Below are 20112 nucleotides of genomic sequence, written 5' to 3' on the forward strand. Positions count from 1 at the left end.
TCTTGGCAAACACAATGCACCACCTTGTATGCATCCCATCTGGGGCTCATCACCATCTCCGCGCAGCACTGAGGAAACCCAGACATCTCTCTCTGGATGCTTTGGGGAGACATCACAACTGTGTGACTGGAGCTGGCTGTGAGCCTTGTCCTGCCTAACCACTACACCTCTTCTTCATGTGGGTACTGCTCGCAGGTCACAGGACAGGTAACTTTTAACCCTTTGGGCACAGTGAGCTTTCCTGATAAATCACTGTAAGTCATTTTCCAACACTTGAACACCTCTTGATCCTGTTTTCTGGAATCTTTCTTACATTTCAGCACATTTGCCAAAATATCGCATTACAGCCTCTCTGATCCAATGTACAGTTGTACTAGCTACCTCACCCCTCTCAGACACTGCTTGTGTATTTGGGGATTTCACAGGTGGCCCCAAATACAGTATTAGTTAGAAGTTTTAAGCAACCATTTATCACCCCTTTTTTTAGGTTGATGTCACACCAGGATGCAATAGAACTCCCATTAGACTTAAAACATCTAATCCAATTGCAATTTCCGCACGAGGTGTAGTGTCATTAAAAAGAAGATAGATTTTAAATTGTTTCAGAAACCAGCTCATGTTAGTTTTGGAATTAGCTCCTCATGCACCGCAGGAAGCTGGTTTGAGAACTGGGATGGCCAGTAGCAGGCAGGGGACCAATAAAGCTAAAGAAAGCGCATGACCCATTTCAGAAGATATGTTCCAAGTTCCTCCCCAGGTCTTTTGCCTTTTATTCTCCAATTCAGGTATTACATTTCCACTGGTTTCCACCAGGATTGTGCATGCACCTTGACATGTTCACAGAAGTTCCACGATACAGAGTTTCACAACTGGGACAGATCCCTACAATTGGGACACCAGGGTGACAAAACAGATTCTGGAGAATTTCCCACTGAATAGGATGGAGAGAACATAATTATTACATCGTAGCACTACAATGTCTCATAAACATAGAATAGACTAGATCCATTTACCACAAAAATCACAGAAAATAACTTATCAAAGAATATATATTTTATGTAAAATATACATTTGTAGGATATAATTTTAATACAACTTTTATACTTTTTGATGCTGGGTTTGCAACACTTTGAATTAAAAAAAAAAAATAGACTTGCTGCCAGAATTTTATTTCTGATAATACTTATAGTTTGAGGTAACAATGAAAGAAGACTGTGTGCTGTGAACAAAGTCAATGATGTTTATCTGCAGTCACATTTTTGTTATCAAAGTGAAAAGTAAACTTAAGACTTGGCATGTACACTAGAATTCATAGCAATTTAGGTCATGGTAAACTGAGAGAAAGCAGGGACTTAGGCAAACCTACTCTGTTCAAATTTGTGACCTTTGCAAAATATGCCATTAGTATGACAGAAGTCAAGACAGATGTAGACTACATCACTATCATTATTAAGTGTGTGTCTTTGTATGATCCACAGCACAACTTACTGCAGGAACCAGGAAGAATAAATACAGGGGTGTGGGTCTTTGCATGGAGCCTTAGCAATGATGACATGAATTCAGCTTTCCTTGATATAGATAAAAACTGTTATTCCATGCACACACATTTTATATTTACAGCTGACTCATCAACAGTGACTAGTCACCCCTTCCTCTGGCAGCAGTAATTATGAGCGGTCTTTAATCTTCTTTAACAAGCTCTACTTCCCACGTAAAGTCTCAGTGACCTCTTCAAGGTGTGAGTTGTTTATCAGGGCCCATTCAGCAGCAGCAGTCTCTTTCCAGTACAGTCCTTGGTATGGCTAAATTCCATTGTCCCTTTTTCAGCAGTCAAAAATCCATGATAAATTCTGTACAACACTGTAGTTAATATAACAGCAGCACCAAATATTGTATTAATTAATTTGCTAAAAGCTGTTCGCAATTATCTCTCTATTGACAATAGTTTACCAAAAGTAAATCAATGTACATCTCTAAATATCAGAAATTTATACTTTGATAAATACATTATTGTACAAGAATTCTGACATGCAGGTCATGCTATTGGGCTAGGCTATATACAGAAGAACATGTTACATAGTCAACAATTTTCTTTTTTCCTAACAAAAAATAAAACATGGCAATAAGGTATTATTCAACAATTTCAATGACCTCTTAAGACTTCAGTCATTATGGTCTTCCCCATGTAGTTCTAAAACTTTATGGTTTAGGGTAATTTTTCCTCACCAGCCCAGAACCTCAAATTTGCCATTGCATTTGTCCTGTTGCATAAACAGAGGTTAAATATTGAATGAAAAAGACACTAGAGGAGATACAGTTTCAAAATTGTAATGAATGCTGGTTGCTAGGAGGAAGACTGATGCAATAGGCAATTGGTCAGTGCTGTAAAGCCGCTACTAAATCCCACTTGAAAAATCTTCAGAGTGCACACGAGTTAGTCTAGACGATACTAACTTGCACTTGAAAAATAGATATATTTCTATCTATAGACATATGTATAGTCCATATGAAAAAAAAAGAGAAAAGGAGAAAAAATGCTCTTAGTTAAACTTAAAAGAGGGGGCTGTTTTAACAGTATCTCTATGCTTTATGAAGACAGATGGAGAATACAGGAGACAGGTTGCAAAACAGACAGACAAACAACATACAGGACAAAGCTCAAAAAACATTGAAGAAACTTTTGAAGCTCATGAGCCAGAGGTATAAGGCTGGTCAAAAACCTGTCTTGAGAACCACTACCCTCGTACAATGGTACAAAAAAGCCCCCAACAACCGTTTCAATTTTACTTGGTACTCAGCCTCTGAAAATGTTGAAGAACCCTGGAGCAGAGAAATTACTACAGTACCAAGCAGCACTTGCTAGCTTAAAATTGCAAGTCTGGATGGCGTTTACCTTTCTTGCATGTTTTGTGCCTTCCCCAAGCCATTAAGAAAGAGATCTGGCTTCTGCTTGCGTGTAACCAGTAATGACAACCTCTTTGCAGTTATCTGTGTGCAAACAACCGGAGACATTCAGAACTCTGATACAGCAATCCAGTACCGAAATAAGTTAATCACAAAATAAAGCCATTTATAAACAAGTAGATAGTTAAAAAGTAAAGGAAAAGGTTAAACAAAGAAAAACAATCCCACATGCAGACCAGTTTATCAGTGCTTTCATTTCAGCAGAATGGTAACAATGTGATAACACACATCCAGAGCCCTCTGTGGTCTCCACAATCAGCAACAGTGCTTGTCAGGTGATGGAGACAGGATGGTCCATGCAAATGAGCAGACCCTTCAGAGCAGACATCTTCAGAATGGATTAGAGTCACAAGAAATGGAGGTTCAATGGAGTGACTGATAATTAGTTGGAAGCACATTATTTTAAGTAAATCTCCCTGAAAATAAGCTTATTTATTGAATATACTGGACAACAGCATCCACTAACTGTCCTTTTATTGCCACAGGAAAGTAGGACAATATAGGAGATAAAAGGAGAAGTGCTACTTAAGTAATCTTTAAAAGCCAAGACAAAAATCTTCAGCTACCCAAGTGGCTTTTCTTACTATAAACAGTTGTAATCATGCACGAGTTAGACAGTATTGTGGAGCCTATGGTTAATGCTACACTTATTTCCAGTATGTGGTAAACAGTATTTGATTTAATACTATGTAGCCGATTGATGCCATCTGGTTTACAAGATGGAAGGGATGGGAGACCGAGAGCGCCTTAGAGGACAAGGTGAGCTGTAGGGTGATGTTACTGGAGACAGTCGCAGAGAATTGCCTGTCAAGCCAGCTATGTTGTTTAAGCTTCGAGATTTTTCATAGCCTTGTATGAGAAAATGCAGAGACATCAGTTGAAGTCAGCCAAAAAATAGACAAAGACAAACAATACAATGTAATGTAATCCAAGGAGCTATTGGGGACTCGGAGGGAATCTTCCTGCCAAAGAACTCAATGCTGACACACATTACTACCAAAAGATACTAATAAATAAAATTATTTACAAACTAATGGTGCTATTTTTTCCCCAAAAAGTTAAAAAGGCCACCACAAAAAAGGTCTGACCTGCTCTTCCACATCTTGCACTCAGTATCGCTTTGTGGGCTTGAGCAGGCTTGCACAGAGTGCAAGTTAAGGGATCCCAACAGGGTTACTTGCTGAGCTATCTGGCTAAGCATAACCAAAAACCCATTAAGACAGACTACAGAAACTGTTAGAATTATATAATCTCTGCTAAATTCAATTCCTAATTAAGGACAATTTTTTTTAAAAAATAAAGAAACCAGAAACTAGATAAATTGTATACAGTATGTGCAAATCACTTTTACAGAGGACTGAGTGATAACTGAGAAAGAAGTTCCATCTTCAGAAATTTCAACCCTTAGACTTTGTGTCTAATTCTAAAGTCCAATAAGATAGCAGAGTTTGACATACTTGCAAATGCCTCCTGAACGGTAAATTTAAAACATTGTATTTGTGTTTCTTTTCCAGCTGACTCTATTGAAATAAATGGTATTAATCCACATAAGCAAGTAGTAAATAATTAATCATTAAATGAGGCAACCACATAATGTTTCACAATTTGAAGAGAACATTGCATTTGCAGACTTTTCCGTTCACATGCACTGTGAGTTCTAGCTACTTACTTATTGCCACATATTTTTTTCACTTCTTAGAAGCTATGCTGCAAAACAATGAAAAAGCATTGCTATTCACCGCATCACTATCTTCATACTCAAGTATTTTGAATACTATTTGAAAAACCCCACTAAGAAAGAACCTCAATCTAAAGAGAGATATCGCAAGGAAATACAACAAAGATTAAGCCAGAAAGGACCTTACTCCTCAAGTACATGGGCACATGCTTCAGTATTAGATGTCTCACTGATTTCAGGGACACTACTTATTTTCTTGAAGACAAGTATGCATCTAAGCATTTGTCAGGTTAAGATGTTCAGGTACAAATTGCTTACAGTGAAATACTGAGATTTTTCTCACAGAAACTATAAAATACCAATGACAATAAAGCTAAACATCACGTGGAATGTCATTAGACTTTTTTTTCCTGACTGGAATGGTTGCTAACTCAAATTCCAGATCTTCAGATAACAGAGTTACCAGACAGCATCTTCCAGAAAAATCATATCTTAGGTTCTCCCCTAACAACAATTAACATATTTTTTACCTTCTGAGAACTGCATGCTGTAAAACTATAATTAAAGCAAATGTATAACCTCATGTCTGCTAAAACACTGTGCAATGTTCTCTCCAGATTGCAAGGGCAGACTAGACTGTGATGCTACACAGTCTTCTGATACATTTCAGAAATAGCCTCCAGTTTCCGAGTTTCTATCAGTATTTACACAAATTAGAAATAATCGCATTTGAAAGGGAAATCAAGGGGAAGCACAATGCTAGTATATATATTTAACCTCCCTGTAAACATAAAGTTTATTAAAAAAATAATAAAAAAAAATCAGGTAGCTTTTTTACATAGAAACTAGGAAAGTCATTTTTAAGATTATTTTCCTTCTACTTTTCCAATGATAAAAGGAAAGAACTGATAGAGGAATATGATAAAGATTATAAAAAAAATAGGTACTCCTAAAAACAAAAACCAGATACACAAGATGAATAGAGACAAACGTATGATCCAAAATCACTACTTTTCAAGTATTTTAGGGGATCAGCTCTGAATCAGTATCATCTTAGAGATGGAGATAAGCTGTTAATGAAAAAAAACCTCAGAATAAATTATCATTGAACACAATCAAGAACCAAGCCAAAGAACAAACCACACAAGAAGGATGTACAGAAGGAAAGAAAGAAGAAAAGAAAGAGAGAAAAAAGAAAGAAAGAGAAAAAAAAAAAGTAGTAGACTTGATGTGCAAATTAAATTCAGTTATTCAAACCCATTATTTTAAGATGTTTTCTGCTTATGCACAAACTTCCCTACTCTGTATAAAATATACTTTAAAGTTAGTGGCTAAAACCTTTCAGCCTCAACAAAGATTATCATCAGATCCAGACAAAAAGCACATTTCTCATCAAAAAACTGTCCATTCTGAACTCAAGCCCCAGTTTTCTAGTAAAAACTATGACATAATTTTCTTTTAAATCTGGATTTACAAATTAAATGTTCCAGTATAAAATACATTTTACTATTATATAAATATGTCTCTAGGAGTTGATGGGTAACTTTTTTTATTATTTCTGATCTGTTGTAGTTATGGTTACTGCCATAACTTGCTGAGTGAAGCCAAGAACCTGATCTTGCAAGATGCCATGGCAATGTGCTTTATCCAGGTGTTCTTGACCTCCTCAAAGACTGGACTCTTACCATTAGAGATACTTTAAATAATCCTAGTTGTTAAGAAGACAGTGTGAAATATATGCTGAGTGGAAAGTGTAGCAAATCTGTGAAAAACATGTTTGCAATGAAGTTCCATTTAATCTAAACATTATATATAAGAGTGTGTAAAATGCAGGATCATAGAGACAGTCATATTCTTTATGAATACCATACATATGCAACTCTGGTTGTGTATCTGCCTTCACAGGTTTAACCTAGTGACCTCATGCTTTTGAAGTGCAAAAAGAGCATTTGCAGAACAACCCAAGAGAATTCCTTTAGGGTATATGGTTGGCTGGGACACCCATGTTCCCTATACACCAAACAAGTTGTTGTTTGTTTTTTTAAAAAGCCAGAAAAATCTGAGCCAAAAATGTTTGGCCACTGCCACATGGCTACTTTACGTGAACTCTGAGGTGAATAACTACACATCAGCACTCAGGAACATGGAATCTGTCAGACATGATACCATTTCAGAACATAATTTGCGCCAAGAAATGAAAGCAATTCTTATCTAAGGAAATGGCAAGACTACCACTGGCATTGCTGATTTTAGGGCTATGTCCTGATGTTAGTTTTGCAGCCAATTGTGGCCTGATGGGCTAGGAAAACAGTCATGTGAGAGGAACAAATAAGAAACAGGAGTTTTGCAAACTCTGCCTGGGACCGATCCTACTGAACAGGGAGCAATGATACTTAAAGAATCTGAATAAGTAGATAGGTATTTTTAGCACCTTGCAAGGTCAAGCATTGTTTACTGTAGTTGAATTCTGGTTGGGGTAGGAAGTCACCTTTTAGTATCAGTGGTGTATTGCAAGGAAAAAACTTTTTTTTTTTTTGGCATTATAAGCTCAAACTTTTATTTGAAAGAAATCTAAATAGCATCTCATAATATGCTTTTTTGTGTTCAGAACAAAAATGTTGCTTACTTCTGACATTTGAAAGTGTGTTCAGCTGCAAATTTTACTAAGTTATTAAGAGCAGACCAGAGTTATTACATGATTAAGTTGTCTTTTAGAATGACAAATGATACTGAGTGATGAGTGGTTGAATGAGCAAGGTCTAAATTGCAGGCTTTTCCATTAGAGATAACAGACAAATGAAGACACAAGTGAAATGAGGGTCCAACATCAAGCACATTTTTTGAAGACTAAAGGGGATAAATGTTTCTAAAAGGAAAGCAGAAAAGAATGACTAGGAGTAAAGAAAAAAAGATACATTGTGAGTACAGTCTTTCCTCTAAGAGCATTGTGCACATCATTTTACTCTAAGATTGTTTTTCACAAGCACATTGCTGAGTAACCTTTTATGATCTAATGAAAGAAGTCCATACCTTTCCTGATCCCTCCATCAGTAGCACACGTGTAATCACCTGTTGTCAGTAGGAAACATGTTCCCCCTCTTCTGTTTTTGTCTCTTGTACTAGAACGTCTGATGGGAGGGAGCCTTTCACCAGGTGAGAGTGGCTGCTCACTTCCTGCACTGTCTTCACCTGATAACACTGGTTAAAGCACCATGCCCATTTACAGACAATAATGAATGAGGAAATGAGACATCACAAAGAGCTTATGCTGAATGCCAGATATTCCCATCACTCAAAAAATAGTTATAAAGTAAATCATTAAAAGAAAACAATTCTGCAATTAATCATTAAGCAGTACAAAATGGCAAAAGATTTTTGTTTTATTCAAGAACAATGATCTTTCAACTTTCCTGTTCTTCTTCTAAAACTCATATAAGATTATATTAAACTAACATGAAATAAGAAATAATCAAATTAAGGCTCAGTTAGTTGACTACTATGGACTGTAACTTCAGAGTACAGTCAGCCTTGGATATTTCAAACATGCATTTAATATTTTGGCTATCCTTTTTGCTAAACAAGAGGTCAAGTTCGTCATTTTTGCTTAGAATATGATGTTTAGCATATTTTAAAGACAACCCCTCACCCAGGAGGGCTAAATTTTCAACATTTGGCACTATGGGCTGTTTAATAACACACTTAGCTTTCATTTCTTTATATATAACACTTGCAGTGCTTGTCATCATAAGTACCCAATACTAAACACTACTTTATTTTGTCAAAGAGTAAACTTTATACTTCTCCTGATTTGTCAAATTCAGTAAAAACATAAGTTGAGCTTTACCTTTGCATTTAAACATAAGCATGTTTTTTTTTTCTGAACTGGGAATGCAAAGGGTAAAAATCAGCCTTAAAGTTTTGCTTAGAATTCCTAGTGACTCTAATAGCATTCTCTCTCAGAAATAAAGCTAGAGTGCATGATGTGAGTGGTAGCACTACTGAAGAGAAAGTTAAGACTTTAAAATGTCTCCATTTTGCATATCTGCTTTCTCTCTAATTTCAAGGACTATTGTAAATCAAGGACGCCTTGTAAATAAAGCTGCAGACACAAAGAAGTGTCTCTTTGTAGTGATCACACTGAGCCTCCTCCATTCTGAATACCTTTAGTAGGACCTGATGGCATGAAAAAGCTGTTATCATTAATACTTTAAAGATGTTATCTCAAAGTGGATATTAGTCAAAGCACTGTAAAACTAACTATATTTCACGTTCAGTGTGTGTCCTTTCAAGGGTTTCTGTTCTCTTAAATATATTTAGGGTGTTCAAAGAGCTGTGTTAACTTTGTGAACAGTAACTCAGAGAGTGAAACTGAGCTTCTTTGAACATAAATGCTATTTAGTAACAGAGCAATAGACCAATGAAGGATATTTTTCAGAGATCGATTTTATAGACTCTGCTTTTCAAAAAATAAATTTCAATTCCTGAATGACACCAGTCATGGGTGGTTTTGCTCTTATTATTCTTTAGCAGTTTTTCAACAGGACTCCAATGACTGGTATGTTAGCTTTATAAGCAGACTGTGCTTGGCTTAAGAATAAATACACTTAAGAAACAAAAAAAATATATTCTTGCTGCTAAAAAAATTGGTTTCATTATACTGAGAGGTAAAATTTATTCTTTAATTGCAACAGATACAGAATAGGGAGCCGTGGCTTGGAGGGGCTGAGGCTGTCATTTGATATGCATTTTCACTGATATAAGCACAAAATATATCTTATTCATCATTTGGAACTCTAACAAATAAGGTAATAGAAATCAGAAAAATCAACAGTAATAGTAATGACGTTGCTAAGGGCTGTCATTTTCTTTTTTCTTGACAAACTTTACATCACCTATGCTATTGTCATTTAATTAATAGTAAATATCATGCAATGCTAACAGATAAAGGAGGTTCTTTTAGCCAGGGAAGCAGAATGTCAAATGGAAAGAAAACTAGAAAGAAAATTTCTTCCTATTTCCTTTGAGTGCTGGGCTTTGGATGTAAAGCACCTGCTCCTTTTAAATGACTACTTCTTTGTAGGATCTTGCTTAACAGGCCACGATGTGGCACAGGCAAAGCTGACACAAGAGACAGACACTGAGGCAAAACACCATGGAGTCCAACAGGGTGGGACACGGTGGCTGCTCAAATAGTCACAGTCATGCAGAAAAACAAGAAACATCCATACAACGCAACAAACAACAGGCAAAAGAAAAGGTTGATATCATCAGCAGGAAAGCATTCTCAACAGAGCAAGCAAAACTGTATAGACCAGCTACATAGAGGTTTGGGAACATCACTATACCTACTTTGTCCTCTATGAGACTGACACACGCAAACGTTGGAGGGGAGAAGGGTGGGAGCTACGTCTTCTCCTGGCAGAAAGGCTGGCTGCTTTCTGACTCCTACCAAACATACTGGTCTATAAAGTGTTTTCAGAGGACATGCATTTTCAGTGGGGTCCTACCTGATGATCTGTTGTGCTCCATCAGCTGGTTGTCCTTGCCCAGGCAGATGTCACCCTGTGTGCTATTGCAGGCCATGTTCAAGTCTGTCTTGCAGAAGGTGGGCGAGCTGGCTTGAGGAGCAGGAGGGATGTGCTTCTTCCGCTTCCTCGGCAGTTTCTGCTTTGCCATGGCCAGGGAGTAGTACATCCCAAAATTGTTAACTATCACAGGCACAGGCATGGCTATGGTGAGCACCCCTGCCAATGCACACAGGGCTCCCACCAGCATGCCTGACCAAGTCCGTGGATACATATCCCCGTATCCCAAGGTGGTCATGGTGACAACAGCCCACCAGAAGCCAATAGGGATATTTTTGAACTGTGTATGTTCACTCGCTGATGGGTCATTAGGCTGGGCTCCCACTCGCTCTGCGTAGTAGATCATAGTGGCAAATATCAAAACACCAAGTGCCAGGAATATTATCAGCAGCAGAAACTCGTTGGTGCTGGCTCGCAGCGTGTGGCCCAGCACCCTGAGGCCCACAAAGTGCCGGGTGAGCTTGAAGATCCGCAGGATCCTGACGAACCTTACCACCCTGAGAAAACCAAGCACGTCCTTAGCAGCTTTGGAGGAGAGCCCACTCAGGCCCACTTCTAGATAAAAGGGCAGGATTGCCACAAAGTCAATGATATTCAAGAGGTTCTTGATGAATTCAAGTTTGTTGGGGGAAAAAACAACACGTACTAAAAATTCAAATGTAAACCACACCACGCAGACTCCTTCCACGTACGTCAGGGCAGGATCTGTCTCAATCTCATACTGCAGCACAGTCTCTGTCCCATTGACGACCTGCTCAGTTTTATTTATAATAGTATTGAAAGCCTCGTGTGTTTCCAAGCAGAAGGTTGTAATCGAAACTAAGATGAAGAATAAAGAGGCAAAAGCAATGAACTGAAACAAAAAGAGACAAAAGAGACATCAGAACCACACAGTTCTTCACATTAATACTAACAATATCAGTGTTTATTATAAAACTTATGCATCCCCAAATGACTGACAAACTCATATGCATAAAAATTTACATCTAGGCCGGAGAACAGCAAACAGCTCTCACACACAGGCCAGCAGTCTGGGAGCAGGAAAAGTCTTGCTGATGGACACCAAGACAAGATGCAACTCATTAAGAAAATGGCTACAAATTCTTTAGTCTGCGCTAAATTGTCTGAATTCCATTCAGTTGCCAAAGTACCTTATAAACAGCCTCCATACACACCAACCACAGCAATATTTTAGGATATCCACCTCTCACACAGTGAAAAATGGGGCCAACCCTAATGGTCTTGAAATTATGGTTCAAAATTCACACCTGTTCTGAAGGGCACCTCAGAGGGACCAAGAAGCAGATCCAAACTCCTGGTTTCCTTTTGATTTTCAATGATTTACAAACACAGGATATTTACTGACAGAAAACGCCTTCTGTGTTACAGATAGAGCTGCTTGCATAGCCTGTTATGTTTGCAGTCCTCCATCACTCATTCTCTTAGGAAGCACTAAAAGTAAATCTAGCAGAACCTCACACACTGTGGCGGCAGAGGTATGACAGGGTGTTAAGATTTACAATCCTGATAACAAAGTTGCAAAACAAGAAAATCTGAACAAAAAGGGAAATATAAACTCAGTTTCAGTAGAGGCATATGAATTGAAAAAAATACAGGTAAATAACCTGAAGACAGCTATTACAGAGTACTTTTTAAGACTTAGAAAACATACACTGTCTGATCCTCAACTCAGTCATCACAGTCAAAACACTGAAGAAAAGAGAACATCTAGGACAAGATCTCAAAAAATAACAATGAGGAAAGAGGCAGAGATAGATTTTCTTATAACCAGTAAAACACACAAAATGAAAAGGTGGTTTGAAGTCAGTTGTTCCTTTGCTACAATGGTTAATTTCTTTGCTATGACATTACATTACCACCATATTATCTAGCACTCTAACAGCAATGGTCTAGTACCTGAGTAGATGATGTATTTAAATCCTTCCCTGAGCCAGGGCTTATAACATGTTATCAATATGTTTGTTATTTTGAATTTTCAGCTTAATAGTCAATATTATCCTGGGGGAAAAAAAGCCTTCTGAAGACCTAAACATTTTTTAAGGTAAAAGGGGCCCAAAGAGACAAAAAGATACCTAAACAGATTTCTAAAAATATCTAGTGCCTATATGCTACCACATCAAAATCTTGAGCCTTGTTGGAAAAACCGTAGTAACAAGGCAGACAGAACAACAGCCACAAGCAGGAATGCCTCTGTTCTGTCACTTTAGTCCAAGATACAACATTGTAGCAAAACTGATTTTGTGTACTTTGTGTATCAATCACTTAATTCAGTATTAGCACTCAGATTTAGTGTTATGTGCCACAGAAGCTCATTTGGGCTGGTACAAGACAGAATAGTTGCATTTTTCTAACACAGAACATTGGTTAGACAACAAAATGTTGTATCTACAACCAGTAGAGAGGATAGCTTTTATTCTGGGAAACAAGTTTAAATTTGCAATGCAGGCCTGGCAAATTTATTACATTCAGACTCACAAGATACATCTACCAAAAATCCCATACATCTACCTATATCAGAGATTTGCAGCTTATTTATGACTTCCTTTCCTCAATCAACGAAAAAAAATTACACCGTGCCCTACAATTATAAACACTCTAAATCTGTTATCTTTTAAAAAGGACTGACTCAGGGACTGAACTGAACACTTATCATCCAGTCTGAACTTCTAGCCATAAGCTAAGCAAATGATCTTATCCTGTTTGATTTTTACTGAACAGGCTTTTCTGGCTTTGCCTTAACCACAAAATTGCTTCATGCTCATAGCTCACAGCACCTGACAACAACACACACAAAAAAATGCCTCAGTCTTGTGTAAGACAACTAGAGTCAGCAAATACAACAAGATTTATACAACCTAATCGAATTAATCTCAGCAGATCTTTCCAAAACCTCTCCGTAAGATGGATAGAAAATTTATCAGACTCTGAGCCACTGGTGAGCTAAGAATGACCCTTGGGTGGCCCCTAGAGCATCCTCCGGGATCCTTCTATACAGTCAAGGATGGAAAAAGCAAACAAATCTGTGGAGATAAGAATCACTGAAGCTAAGTCAGCAGTGTAGTTTGCAATTTGGAAGGTAACTTTCGACAGATAAAATATTGGGCAACCTCTTCAACAGCAACACATTGATTTCAGACAACCATGAATATTTTTTTGCCTGAAAATAAAACTACATTCAGCCTAGCCAAAGTAAAATTTACCAACAACTATATATTTTGCCAACAAGTGGAAATTATAAGGATTAACTGTGCATTCAACAGTGCAGTGATTCTAACAGCATGTAAATAAGCAGCACTTGTTTCTGTGTTTCAGAAAAAAGAGTACATTCTGGTTCAGAACCTTTCCAAAAAAGATGCCAAATACCAAGAGATTAATTACTGGTAGAACTTCCTGACAAGCTATTTATTGCTGTTTTGCTTAAGATTGACATGGTGAAAGGCCACAGTGCACTTGGCACTCAGCACTTGGCAAAGCAGATTGAAATTTTTAGCTGTGCACCTCCATTCAGTGTTTTATGATGCCTAAAGGAAAAAGACAATTCAGTCATGTCCCAAATCCTCTGAGTATCTTACTCCATTATCCTAAAGAGTCATCTACCAGAGGTTAGAACAAAGACAAGGCAATCTGGTGACAGATTTTTTATAATCCTGCAATAACCATTCACAGAAATGTAAAACAATGAGATGTACACATTTTGCCATGCACATGCATGGCATCACTGATTTTTAGCAAAGACACCAATTCCTTTTAACTCTTGTTGCCTTTGGTTTTACATTGTCAACTCCTTGGATCAGAACAGAGCTTGCACAGCACCTAGCATGATGAAACCTCAGATACAAAGGACCTACAATGTTATTGCAATAATCAGAGGGTTCAGAGAACATGCAAAAAGAAAATGCAATGATCAATGCAAGAAGGAACATTTTATCAGTCAAACAAAAAAATTCTTAGGGATTTACTTTACATTAACAAAGGTTATTCCTTAGTATTACATTATATAATACCAGGCATCGTGTTGAAAAGACTCTAGCATGGTTTTCACAAACATCTGTAATGACAGAAATGAAACGAAGCCATGTGCTGTCCTCACTTTACGCTTTCCTTCTCCTTCATCCTAATTCCTTCTCCTTCATCCTAATTCCAGCTCTTCTAAGGTTATGAGCCTCTAAAAATACATCCATTTTTGTTCATGTGGGCAAGCACCCTCTTTCAGACAAAGTACAGATCTTTACTCCCAGATTCTCTGGTGGATGTGAGAAGACAAGTTCTATTCCTCCGTCCTGCAGTAGTTCCTCAGTCCACAATAACTGGTGTGTCACATTTTGTATCACAGCTTTTTGTTTGTTTCCGTTTTTCTTTTATGAAGCACAAAAATCTAAAAGGAGTTAATAATTGTTTCAGAAAGGTTACAACTAGAGACAATTTTCTGTTTGAATCATTAGTACCTTTCACTGTGAGTTCTGAAAACTTAGGTTTTGATTAGCTGCAAAACAAGTTTAGCCTTGGTGTACAGAAAGAGTTTATTTACCCCATTTTTTAAACCAAAGATTGCAGCCCAGGCACATGGCTTGAAACTCTTCAGAAAAAAAGTAAAGAAAAATTTTCAGATAAGATCCAAATAATCATGATCCTTTTGTCATTTCTTAAAAGTTGTTTTTGTTTGGGGTTTTTAATAGCTGTTTCTGGTTTGTTTGAATGGATAAGATAAAATAATCTTTCTTCATTTAGGTTTTCTGTTTTACCCCCTGAGGGACAATAGTTTTCTAAGCCACAGAATGGTTGAAGATACACTCCAGGGCCACTGTTTTCAAAACTGAAATTAACACAAATCAAATTAATAAAAATTTCAGCATATTTTTGCCACAAAAGAGCAGTTAAAAGTTACAAAAATGTTCAGTATGTAATACACAGCATGCAGAACATTCCTCATTAAGCAGTTAAAGCTCTCAGTAGGCTGCTGATTCTCTGTGCTCACAGTTTGAAGGCAGTGTGCACCCAATTTTGTTCTTGTGTGTCAGCATCACATTTCAGACACTGGTAGAGATTCCGTCTCCAAGCTTGTCTAGTTGATGGGATCACCAGTCAAGCTCTGTTGCTAAATTCTACTAATGTTCACAGTAAGTGGATTAATCATCTACAACTTGATTTTAATTAAGTGTACAAATCTAAAGTGAGTGTGAGATGCCTGCAGATAATTTGTTGAGAGGACAAAACTTTATATTTCCTACTTCAACTTCAGTGTCTCATGGAGAACTGAGTAGCTTAGAGTTTAAAGCAATTTCAAAATTGACAACTAATTCTAGAACAGAAAATTGAGCAGATTAGTAGAATTTTTAAGAGTCCAAAGTTCATGTTTTACCTTGCACGTAGTTCCCTAAGTGCCTTTAAAAAACTAATGTCACTAAAAATTGTGGCTGAAAATGACCTGACAACAGTCTCATAGGCCATGCCTGGATTTAGCAGTAGGAAAAGCCACCTAGTTATTGGATGCTGTGGCTTATATCTAACCCACATGCTCAAGTTTCCTTTCCAAGCAAACCCAGACATGGGACTAGTTGCACAACTTGCCTTTGCCAGGGAATGGAGCCAGGGCCTTACTGCAATCATGCTAAGGCTTAATAGCTTCAGACACAGCCCAGGCAAAACAGTAGAGCTAGAAATGGATCCTAGCACTCAGGTGTACTATAGATATTCATAAAATAAGACTCATACTACTCCATATTTAAAATATGCTTCATCTGTCCACGTCACATGCTTGAAACAAGCTATTTCCACACATTATTTAGTATTCCAATGCTGATGATAACCAGTGAAGAGGTTAATGCACAGCAAAGTGTTAGTCACATTTGCTTATTGTTTCACGTTTAAGTTTTGAATAAAATCTCTTCCAATATTTCAGTGTTTTCCCAGAAAAAGTATGTAGCCTGTCTGCATACAACTTGTTCTGGGGTTGGATCTCAACACCTCCTCCTTCAACTCCCCTCACTGTGTAATGTATATTTCCTAACACGAGCATTCAATAGCAGCTTATAAGGTTCATTTAATTTATTTGAGCTTCCATACCAGGACACAGAAGTCTTGCCCTTGATGCACCTGACAGCAGAAAAAGAAAACAACTGAATATTTAATAAGCCCTAGGAAATACAGTGCTTAATATTCTCTAATGCAGGTACAGAACTGTCTTTAAAGAAAAAGAACATAATGTTGCTTTAAATAAATATCTTCACAGGCACATTATGAGATTGATACATCCATGCTGCTAGAATTTTAAACAATTTTTAGAAATCAATACTCCTCGCCACCACACTTGTAGACTAAAAATACAAGCATAGAGCATCGCGGAAAGAGATCATGGGGGGTTTTTTCTTAAAGAAAATAGTTGCAAGTTGACAACTTGCTCACTATTATAACCAAAAGCCTGCTATCATTAAAAAAAGATAAGAGTTTACTGAACGACTTAACTTTTCCTGACCAAAATAAAAGAGGAGTTTCCAGTCATGAGTTCCTTGTTTTCCCACCAGATCATTCATGCTTAGCAGAACTCTCAAATCAGGGTAATTTTTCTTTAGGATAACAGACTACTTAAAAGGAAAGCAGTATTTCTTTTAATACCATACTCACTTTCAAAAGAAAAAAAAACTCCATACTTTAAAGACTTAAAAATTATTTCTAGTGATATCTGTTCACATTTGTTAAAGCCTCATCTTTTCATAACTCAGAATATGATACAAATTATTTGAAAAAATAACTGATGCAGTTTCTTCCTCTTACTAACCCTCTGACCACAAAAAGTAAGCTGACCCATGCATTAAACATATCCAATCTCATTGACTGCAAGAATTTAGTCATATAAACTGTATTTTACATATTTTCTACACATATATTTTAACACTTATTGATGAACAGTACGTCTTAGAATAAATCCGTTAAAAGTGGTTACACCAAAATTATATATTCCTATCATGAATGTTATAAGCTGATATTGATTTTTTTTCTCTCTCAAGGAAAGAAAAGTCTTTGTTCCTGTAAATCTTCCATATGTTTGTCCCATAATACTCTCCAGAGGCCTTTTTTATTCTTACAGGAATTCAAATGGCCAGTTGCTTTATGAAATCCCCCTGGTTCTGCAGGGAGATTGAGTGAGACCCAGTCAAACAAGGAACAAAGCCAAAATCACGTACTGTTTCCAATTAGTCCCAACTAACTTGCAGTGCTGATTTTTTAATCTAGTTTTATAGGCTGCTTAGTCATATAAAACAGAAGTATTAAAAAAAACCCATAAAAATTCCAATAAATCTGAGGGATTTGGGCATTCAGTGAAAATATGACTCAACTATGAATGTTACTTAAGCAGAAAAAATCCCTGTATTTGTAAAGTACATGGCATGCTTCACTCAAAGTAGCAACTAACATTGTAATGAAATCACAGAATTAAATACCACTTCCAGCTTTAAAGAGAGTTGTCTCTGCATTTAGATTTGACAGATTGTCCTTGTTTCTGATTTTACCATGATAGATTTTTTTCCCTCTGTTAAATTCCATCTGGCTATCAGGAGACTGCTAAAATCATAATGTGATTTCAGAATGAGCTCTTGTGATGAACTTAACTCTCTGTACAGTTTAATGTTCTAGAATTTGAATATTAATGTGTATTTTACCTAAACCCAAATATCTTACCAAACATATTATCAGTGTCTTCATGGATCTATTTCTCAAATTTGCTATTCTTCCTTAGATATAAGCTCCCTCTGGGAAACTGTCATGTTTTTATGGTGTGATGCATTTTCAGTGCACTGTATCTGGATATACTTAGCAAGAAAACAAATACCATCAGTAGCTACTAACCAAACTACTGGCATTTAAAATATAAACTGAAGGCAAATATACTATCAGTTTACTTCATCACTCATAAATCATAATCTCTCACATTATCCCTCTCCAAAGATTAAGGAATGGATACAGACATAGCATTTTAAATAAATCTTCAAGGAACAAACAAAAACACAATACATGAATCAGGCACTAAGACCAATTTAACGTCTCTAAAAATCTGTGACTTATCCTCCTTTTGGGGGATAAGGTGGAATGTCAGCATTAAAATGTTTTTTAATATCTACATAAAGATTTAACAGCCCAACATTAGCATCCCAGTCAGGAAACTCTGGCCATTATAATTTCTCAAACAATATCAAGCCATAGTTAGTATAGTTCCCCCCAGTATTTTTGTTTTCATCCTGTGAAAGATAAGTCTACTCTTTTCAAATCCTCACTACAGTTCTTCCTCACTTGTACTCTCTCATGCTAACAATATTTGGAATTCAATTTAGTGGTTAGCATGCTGCTGTTACAATTCTATGCACAGTCATAACTGAATGAAAAAAATCTGTATGTCAATACACTTTTGATACACTGTTTAAGAACAGCCTATAGCTAATAGCCTATTTGTAGATTTGTAATGCAGTAGTATTTACAGCTGAGAGTGGCTACCATCTGTATGTAGTAGTAAGAACACAAATGTTTTCTTGCTTGCTCATTCTTTTCCCATTTGTTATAGTTTTATAAAGCAGTTGCCTTTCATTACCAGCTGGAATACAAATAAAAATGTTATTAATGTCACTTTTCATATTCAGAAAGTGAGGTCCAAAATTAAGTCAATCCAACTAAGCTGTTAGGTAAATCAGCAGTCTAAAACCATTTTGACCCAAATATGCATCTGACTCTGATGCTTAAAGATTTTTAGCTTTTTGTAGATTTTAATATAGCCGTATAATTTTCTTTCACTTTAGACAGTTAATAAAACCCTTTCTCACGGTTTGTGCTACATTCCTGAATTTCTGGTTAACAGAATTTTCAAGGACAGATGTTTTAGCAAGGGCATCCTGTTTGGGACATACACTTGGACCAGAATAATAAGATATATTGTAGTTAAAACAAGGCAGGGGGCCCAGAACCCTTGAAAAGGCTGCAGTGGGGCAGTTCTGAGGGTGGTACCAGAAGCAAAAATGGTTTTTGAGTTGGATGTCGTCACTAGATATGGCAATTAGTTAAAGTTATAAAAAATGTGAGAATTCTGTGGGTGCATGTGTGTGTGTGCCTATGTATCCATGCACCTGAAAGGTTTCATTAAAGAACTGCTCTATACCTTATCTATATTAATATTGTTTGGAGAGTTTTTTCTCCCATTTTACGTATCAACTCAACAAATCTTAGTCACATGTACATTTTAAAGCAGATCATAAAGAAAACCAGAGTTACAAATCATGCCGCATTTTAATTGCATTTAATTGATATATATCTTCCCAAAGAATTCAAAACCATTTAAAAAGCTACCCTAATTTAGACACATTCTCTTGCTCAGCAGCTGGAAAGAAGACCTGACAATGCATTTCAGTGGTTGGACCACACCTCACACATTGGGAGTCCCAGGGACAAGACTCATCTGCTGCCCAGGACATCCCCTTGCACTCCATTCCTGATTGCTTCCCATCCCAAAAGATTACTAATTTCCTAAATGTTCACTGTTGATTCCCACTAGGCACATCAAAATCATCTGACTTTTTTGTTCCATGCAGCAGCTAAGTAAAACATGTCATACTGAGTCACGACATACATCCCACTGCCTGCTTTTGCCTCTTGAAGACTCAGCAGAATTGCTTGAACAGCAATTATGCTGCCTCCAGAAGCCTCCTTTGCCATCCACTTGAATTTATGAAGCTTGTTTCACTTGTGATTTTTCTGAGCTGTGATACTGCAGCAACATTTTTGGTTTAAAAGCCAGCTGTGTGTATTTTTTTAACTAGACTTGGCATTTATATTCTAGCAATCATTTCTTTAAAAGGCATCAGCAAGGCTCACTTTGCCCTT

The 20112-nt window shown here is 36.9% G+C and overlaps 1 protein-coding gene across 10 annotated transcripts in view; it reads right to left on the reverse strand.

The window, feature by feature from the left end:
- Positions 1 to 735: 735 nt before the first annotated feature.
- KCNC2 (potassium voltage-gated channel subfamily C member 2) overlaps positions 736 to 20112 on the reverse strand; it is a 109101-nt gene continuing 89724 nt past the window's right edge. For 2 of the 10 annotated variants that reach the window (XM_050324446.1, XM_050324445.1), the window contains exons 3-5: positions 10150 to 11080; positions 7673 to 7840; positions 736 to 3813 (exon numbers count right to left, since the gene is read on the reverse strand). In XM_050324446.1, coding sequence (XP_050180403.1) covers positions 3677 to 3813; positions 7673 to 7840; positions 10150 to 11080 — 1236 coding nt within the window. In that variant the 3' untranslated portion in view covers positions 736 to 3676. Of the gene's footprint in view, positions 3814 to 7672; positions 7841 to 9285; positions 9824 to 10149; positions 11081 to 20112 lie in introns of those variants that run through there. The other 8 variants (XM_050324450.1, XR_007630004.1, XM_050324453.1 and 5 more) reach the window with 8 other exon arrangements.

This window comes from Myiozetetes cayanensis, unplaced genomic scaffold (assembly GCF_022539395.1).
Source record: "Myiozetetes cayanensis isolate MyiCay16 unplaced genomic scaffold, myiCay2020 scf3, whole genome shotgun sequence".
NCBI classification, from domain to species: Eukaryota; Metazoa; Chordata; class Aves; order Passeriformes; family Tyrannidae; genus Myiozetetes; species Myiozetetes cayanensis.